We start from the raw sequence: 7,779 nt of genomic DNA on the forward strand, positions 1-7,779 counted from the left end.
AAACATTGACATTAGTTTTTACATATTTTTACATAATATTTTGATACGACAATTTTTTTATATTAAAATTATATTTTGACTATATTTGTTACAAAAAGCAGACACAGAGACGTGACTCCATCACCACTGAGAACAACCTGAAAACGTTCTGTTATCCCTAATTTACGCAGCCTTCACCTTTTTCTTTTCTCTCAGTCATACCTGGGTTCTTGGGTTCCGGCATGTTCCTATTTTATGCGTCGCCGTCTTTCTTGTTCTTCTCTCTTCCCTCGTTCCTCTGAGTGGATGTGTCCAGTTTGGATCCTCTGTCCATTTATATGTAAAGAAATACGAGTGTGTATGTGTGTGATGAGAGAAGAAATAGGAGTGAAAAGAAATCGAGATAGAAAGGGGGGGGTGGACGTGAGGGATGGAGGGATGGCCGCAAATGGATGGAAGGAGAGAGGGAACCGAGTGTCACTTGAGATCTCGGGATAATCCGATGTGTCTGTGGAATGACGGTGTGAAAGAAGATAGACGGAGAAATTAAGGTGGTTTATAATAAACGACTGAGACGCCCTTGACCCCGGGAGTCTGACCTTTTCTGATCAGCTGCTTGTATTACATATAGCAGAGGTTAAAGTCATTAGCGAATATGATAATTAATGTAGCGACAGGCTAATCAAGAGGTGTGGAACTTTTGGAACGTAGGATCGTTCTTCATCGTCTCTTAGCAACCAGAGAAACATAAAGGCAAGGCGCGGTCAGGCGAACATTTGCAACACAGAACGAAGCGACTCGAGACTTTGGAACACGTGACTTATTGCACGTGAGTTATTAGAGCGACCCTGTAAAAGGCAGCTGAGGTTCAATGGTATCTGTAGAGCAGGTGTGGAGGCCAAGTTTCAGAAAAGATTTGCCATGAAAACAGCCAGGAAATTGTCAACCAGGATACGCATGCCTTTCTAATGTGCATGTTTAGACTGCATGATGTTGGAGAAAAGTTTGATTATTTCATTTAAACGAAATGACGCAACTTGTGACAACGTGTGATCTGTCACCTGTAACACCAACCTGTAATGTTATTTCATATTCATGAATCTTCTCCAGTTCTGGTGAAAGAAATTCTAAAAGTCAAGTTACTGAGTCAATGAGTCAATGAGTGAGTGGGAAAGGGGGCGCTCAGTAGGACCATCAGTGGGGGCATCAGTGAAGTCATCAGTGGGGGCATCAGTGGGGGCCTTCAGTGAGGGCATCAGTGGGGTCCTTCAGTGAGGGCATCAGTGGGGGCCTTCAGTGGGGGCATCAGTGGGGGCCTTCAGTGGGGGCATCAGTGGGGGCCTTCAGTGAGGGCATCAGTGGGGGCCTTCAGTGGGGGCATCAGTGGGGGCATCCTCACCAGCAGCGAGTAATTTCAAGTGCAGAGGTAGATGTGTGTAGGAAAGGAAGAAGAAAGGAAGAGGATCACTGGGATCTCAGGAGCATGTGTAGCTCGACAGAGATGAGGTGGTGAGCAATTGAGAGAAATATGGATTATTAGGCATTCTTATTACTAGTGTGATATGGTGAGAAGGGGCCGGGGCTTCTAGGGGTGTCAATTAATGTCTGAGTGTAGCTCAATCATTCTGGGGGTGTATATCTGTTTATGCCCATTGGCTCATCCGCTGTTTTTGTCTCGGATCAGATTAGAGCTTATTATTTAACATATTTTACAATAAATCCTTATTCTTTGTACAACTAAAACAGTAAGAAGTGCAGTGAAATACTGTTATTGACTCGTCCATGTCATGAAAATAAAAAGATAATAATAATAGTATAAATTTAAATGAATAAAAAATTTAATAAGGAATGAACATTATAAAAAAAAAACACAAATTTAAATACAATTTATTTTTAAAGACTCAAACAATCATTTGTGGAAGAATTACAACTCAGTTAAAAAAAGATCGAGCGAATATGTAAACAATTTGTTATAAAATAAAAAAATATAACCGAATATAAATTTCAAACAAAATAATAAATAGAATTAGGAATCATGTTTGGATATGTAGTTTAGGATTACAGAAGGAGTCGGATGATGGTTGATGGTGTATTTCTTTTCACAGTTATTCATTAAGAATTATACATAATGGATTAAGTGCAGGAGCATGACATTAAACACAGAAAGAAAGAAAGAAAGAAAGAAAGAAAGAAAGAAAGAAAGAAAGAAAGAAAGAAAGAAAGAAAGAAAGAAAGAAAGAAATTTTATGACAAAGAAAGAAAGAAAGAATGAATGAAAGAAAGAAAGAAAGAAAGAAAGAAAGAAAGAAAGAAAGAAAGAAAGAAAGAAATTTTATGACAAAAAAGAAAGAAAGAAAGAAAGAAAGAAAGAAGAAAGAAAGAAAGAAAGAAAGAAAGACATTTTATGACAAAGAAAGAAAGAAAGAAAGAAAGAAAGAATGAATGAATGAATGAATGAATGAATGAATGAAGAAAGAAAGAAAGAAAGAAAGAAAGAAAGAAAGAAAGAAATTTTATGACAAAGAAAGAAAGAAAGAAAGAAAGAATGAATGAATGAATGAATGAATGAATGAAAGAAAGAAAGAAAGAAGAAGAAAGAAAGAAAGAAAGAAAGAAAGAAAGAAAGAAAGAAAGAAAGTTATTTTCTTGAATGAAATAATTGACTGACTTTAACAGCATTACTATTTACTTATTCTGTTATTTATCTTTAAAAGAATACTTTAATAATATATTTTAAATAAACAATAACTATAATATATCAATATAAAATCCAGTGTCTGCAACAAACTGAGATTTGGGAATAGAATATCAGTGTGATTATTGCTGTTAATTATTAATTATATAATTAAAACCTAAAATCATTCAGGGGAACGCTTAAGCTTTATTAGAAAATTATAAGAAATGAATTTATTGTTGATTCTGTATAATTCCTGCATCTGCAGCTCGAATTCGCACTGAATTCTCTTTTCTCTGCATATCAATTGCACAGCGAACTACATTTCCGGGTTCTTCCGGAAGTCTCTCGGTACGTCATCGCGTCACTTCCTGCACACGCACTGGCAAAAATGGCTCCGAGTGGACCCTTATCGTTCGCAGCGGTTGTTCTGGCGGTGGTTTTGGGGCTGTGTGCGGACTTTGGATGGTGTAATAATGGCAGAAGTGTAAGTGAGAGGTTATTAAAATAAACTGTGAGGTAAATGAAAATATATTTCCTAAAATAAACCGGATATTATTCAGTGAATATCGGGGGCTGTGCTAGTTGGCTAACATTAGCCGTTAAACCCCTCGCCTTATGTTACACTGTAATGCTGCATTTTAAAAAGAAAAACGAAATGTATTTCAACATATATAATGTATTTACCCAATTAATTATGTGACTGATATAACGTGATAAAAATATTCACCTTGACACGAATGTAACGTTCATGTCCAATTGCATGAATGACCGTTTGGTCACGTGACCAATTCCTATTATGGCGTAATACATAAAATTAAAAAAATAAATACAAATCTTCTACCTCGTCCTCAAAGGGTTTTATTCGTCTTACCCCAGAGTGCACATCCATCCATCCATCCATCCAGAGTTCCGTTTAATCTCTAAGGAACACGTTCCTGCTCTTACGTTATAGTAGCTGTAAACGTCAGTTTCTTCAGTCTGGATTCTGGAGACTCCATAAACATTTCACATGCTTTGATAAAACATCTCAATATCATGCTTTTTTACGATTTGGTGTTATTGTGTGCAGGGGCCTGAGGGCATGGAGTCGGATCTCACCGGGTTCTCCTTGCCGCTGGAGCACTCTTTCGAAGTGGGTGAGTTTGGACTCGGAGTTTGAGTGAATATTATCACTGGAAGGACCAATAAATAACTGAGCAATAAAACACAAACCCTGATCGGTATGAGAGGGAGGAGATGAGAGGGATGATCTGGATACTGAGAGGAGAAGCTCCGAGTGCATGACGAGGATGAAGCCTCGTATTATAAATCATCAGTGTTGTGTTGCTTGGATGGAGATTTAGTAACGTTCTCACACACACTCACTGTGATGTTTTTGATCTCAGACGACATGCCCAGGTATCGGACACGTGGTACGATCCAGCTGAAGCCCGGCAGAGAGAACAGTGTGGCTCTGTCTCAAATAGAGCTCTCTGAGAAGGACAGGACTTTACTGAAGGTCAGAAATGCTTGACAGCAGTGCATGCTGGGAAAGACAAACACCCTCCCTGTATGTCTTATTAGAAAATGTGTGTGTGTGTGTGTGTGTGTGTGTGTGTGTGTTCAGGATGTGGCTGCAGTAGACGGTCTGTACAGGATCCGAGTCCCCCGAGTGTCTCTGCAGTCAGACAGACAGTCAGAAGGCCACCTGAGCGCCTTCATCAGAGCCGTAAGTCAGAGTGCAAAAGTTTGTGCCCCCTAAATATCACTGAAATATATGAATAATTTTTATTCAATTTCTTGGTTATTTTATAGATCAGGTCATTTATATTTTATTATCGCAGATATAATTTGCTCATATACGATTTTTATTGGTTTATTATTAATTTTTTATTATAATTCTTGTTTTTTATTGATCAAACTATTCAGTTTATTAAAATAATTTTTTTATTGTTCTATAATAATGTAGAGATGAGTGCAAACGTTTCTGTGTTTCAGGCATACTTTCTTTTTATAATAAACCTTTTTTTTTTATTTGTCAATCAAATTAATTAAATCTTTTTTTTTTTTTTTTAATTTATTTTTATTTGCTGTTTTTTTCCTCAATTTCACTCTGTCCATGCCTTTATTTTCTCTTCATTAACATGCGACTGAGTGCAAAAGTTTATATACAAATTCTTTATATATAATATAAATATTTATATTTATTCTTTATGTCCTGCTGTGTGCAAAAGTTTGTACCCCCCAAAGTAATTTTTTTCACTTTTCTTTAATTTCCTCCTTCAGTGTTCACTCGTTGAGTCGCACCTGAGTGATGTCATCACGCTGCACACCGATGTCAGCGGCTCCCTCATCGGGGTCTCCATAGTGACGGTGCCCGGGGCATGTCAGGGGGCAGAGGTCGAGGAAGACGTGGACCTGGAAACGTTCAACACCACCATCAGTGTCATGACACCAGTTAATGCTCCAGCGTGAGGAAACGCATTAAACACACACACACACACTTCATTTTACAGATTATTTTATGATTTGGGGTGTGGTCTTGTTTATACACCAGGAATAATTAAATATAGAACGGACTGGTTTATTTATTTTTTGATTTCTATTAAATTTATTCTTTATTCTAAATGTAATTTATTTGCAGCCTATTTGAGTTTTGTGTGATTGTCTGAAAAGCATCGATATTTATCCATGCACAAGTTCATTAGAATATTAAACACTTTATCAATTTACTTTTTTGATGCAGATAAAAATGTTATATAATTAATTACAAGTAAACTCAAGACAATCATGCAATTAATCACAATTAAATATTTGAATCAGTTGACAGCTCCAATATATATACACACACACACACACACACACACACACACACACACACACACACACGTGTCTGATTGGTAACTGTTTTCCTCCTGCAGTCCTGAGACGGCTCTGTTTATCGAAAGGATGGAACAGGAACAGGACAAAAAAGGAAAACCCCAGGAGCAGAAATCCTTCTTCGCCAAATACGTGAGTGATAAAGAATACGTGTGTGACAAGTCGTTATATTTGTCATTGTTCGCTTGTGGAGACACGGGACTGCACTGAAACAGGATTACATGGTTCTGTACCTTCTGACTGAACACCGGAATCTTCCTCACATCTCCAGTTTGGATGTAGGATGTAACATGGGGCAGGACAAAGGCACTGATTAGAGAAAGCGTGCGTGCGTGCGTGTTTGCGTGTTTGCGTGTGTGTGTGTGTGTGTGTGTGTGTGTGTGTGTGGACGTTTATGACGAGTTTATGTGCTTATGTAAACGTGTGTATATGAGAGAGGTGCGTGTGTGTGTTACAGTGGTATCTGATTTTGGGAGGTGCAGTGTTTCTCATGGCCAGCAGTTCAGCGCAGCCCCCAGCAGGGGGAGCCGGGGAGCAGAGCTGATTCACACGGCCAAGTACATGAGTCTCCCCCCTCACACACACACACACACACACACACACACACACACACACACAACTCCTGCCCTGCTCATGCTGCAAACAAGTCTGAGTTCATTTAGAAAAAAAAGAGCTAATTTTATCTCATGAGGTAAAACTAAGCAAATGTCCCAAAGCTTTTAAAGCGGCGGTCTGTAACTTTCAGACGTCTTTCTGCCTCTTTAATAAGCACACCGCTGCACACACAGGTCGGAAAACTTTTATCGTTTCTGTGTATACAGATCTTATCAGATTCTTTATTTTACTTTATATATATATATATATATATATATATATATATATATATATATAAAATTATTTATTTATTTATTTATTTTTTTTCCTCAGAAATTAGTTTCTCTCATCAGACATCTTTATGAATGTCCTTATCTGTATACAGAAAATATAAAAAATTAGATCAGTCAGGAAAAAACAGGAAATAAGATTAGATCTTTGTTGTGGACTCAGAATTCTCTCTCTCTCTCTCTCTCTCTCTCTCTCTCTCTCTCTCTCTCTCTCTCTCTCTCTCTCTCTCTCTCTCTCTCTGTCTGTCTGTCTGTGTGTGTGTGTGTGTGTGAGAGATAATTAACTGAATAGCACACTGACCAGAGGGAAATGGGGGCTCTGGAAATCGGTGATCGATCACATTTGCATCTCTAATCCAACTCAGCATTCAATCAAACAGTTTCTGAGACCAGACGAGTCACTGATGGACTCGCACATCGTCTCCTTTACTTTTCCCTGATTGACTCCCCAATGGACCCCTTGATCGTCCCTCTGATCGTCTCTCCGATCAACTTCCTGATCGTCTTCTTGACTTTTTCACTAATTGTCCACCGTTTGTCTCCCTGATTGACCCCCCGATGGTCTCCCTGACCGAACCCCTGATTGTCTCTCTGATTCTCCTCCATTATTCACCTTCAGTCTCATCACCACTGAGTATAATAAATCATTTAGGAGGATTTTGAAGACGGAGGTCAATTTTATGCCGTTTGATTGGCTGTTTCAAACCAATTAATCGAAATCTTAGAATCCGCTGCGCTCGTTTTCAACGTTTTAATAATTAACCCGTTATTAAATTATTACAATTTCCATCGCGGTTATCAGACACAAGCGCTAATTTTGTCCATGCGTGTCTCTTCTCTCTCCCCATTAGTGGATGTACATCGTCCCCCTCGTCCTTTTCTTGATGATGTCTGGAGCACAAGATCAGTCCGGAGGCGGGGCTAGCGGAGGTGCAGCCAGCGGTGGCGGGCGATGATCTCCATGGCAACGGGGAAAGCTGTGGTGCTGCTATTGGTTGAATTAAACTGTACAGAATAAATTAAATTAATGAAATGCAGAATTTAGATGCTAATAAACTAAATATCACATGGGAGGAGTTTAACATGTTGGTGTGTTTGTTATTTGTACTACTGATCCGTTGAATAAATTTCTTTTATTATTATCTGTATTTTTCATGCAGTAATTAATATTCGCCGTAGCTAATTAACAACGAGCTCCTTTTCTATTTAAGTTCAAACATCTCGTGGCCATTTTGTACTTTTGGTGTTAAAAACTCGTTTTTATAATAACTTTGTCAAATGGTATTAAATGGACTGTACTGTACGGTCAAAAGTTTGTGGACACCTGACAAGATCGGTATTTGCTTCCTTTTAAACATCAAGAAGCTCCACTCTTCTGGG

At 38.4% G+C, this 7,779-nt stretch overlaps 1 protein-coding gene across 2 annotated transcripts; it reads left to right on the top strand.

Annotated features, from left to right (window-relative positions):
- Window positions 1-3,000: 3,000 nt before the first annotated feature.
- emc10 (ER membrane protein complex subunit 10) lies at window positions 3,001-7,541 on the top strand. 2 transcript variants are annotated; one of them, XM_046865521.1, is made up of 8 exons: window positions 3,001-3,140; window positions 3,726-3,792; window positions 4,042-4,154; window positions 4,263-4,364; window positions 4,922-5,106; window positions 5,557-5,647; window positions 5,973-6,072; window positions 7,251-7,541. In XM_046865521.1, exons 1-7 carry the CDS (start codon window positions 3,045-3,047, stop codon window positions 6,057-6,059), a joined length of 741 nt encoding a protein of 246 aa, XP_046721477.1. In that variant the 5' UTR covers window positions 3,001-3,044; the 3' UTR covers window positions 6,060-6,072; window positions 7,251-7,541. The 2 variants fall into 2 exon arrangements, with proteins under 2 accessions (XP_046721477.1, XP_046721476.1); XM_046865520.1 differs by lacking the exon at window positions 5,973-6,072.
- Window positions 7,542-7,779: the final 238 nt, after the last annotated feature.

The sequence above is a fragment of the Silurus meridionalis genome, chromosome 14 (assembly GCF_014805685.1).
Source record: "Silurus meridionalis isolate SWU-2019-XX chromosome 14, ASM1480568v1, whole genome shotgun sequence".
In the NCBI taxonomy this organism is placed as follows: Eukaryota; Metazoa; Chordata; class Actinopteri; order Siluriformes; family Siluridae; genus Silurus; species Silurus meridionalis.

Coding starts and splice junctions, on each gene's coding strand:
- emc10 (XM_046865520.1), top strand. CDS start 3,045: ATGGCTCCGAGTGGACCCTTATCGTTCGCAGCGGTTGTTCTGGCGGTG. Junction 4,365..4,921: donor TGAGCGCCTTCATCAGAGCC/GTAAGTCAGAGT, acceptor TTCCTCCTTCAG/TGTTCACTCGTTGAGTCGCA. Junction 5,107..5,556: donor ACACCAGTTAATGCTCCAGC/GTGAGGAAACGC, acceptor TTCCTCCTGCAG/TCCTGAGACGGCTCTGTTTA.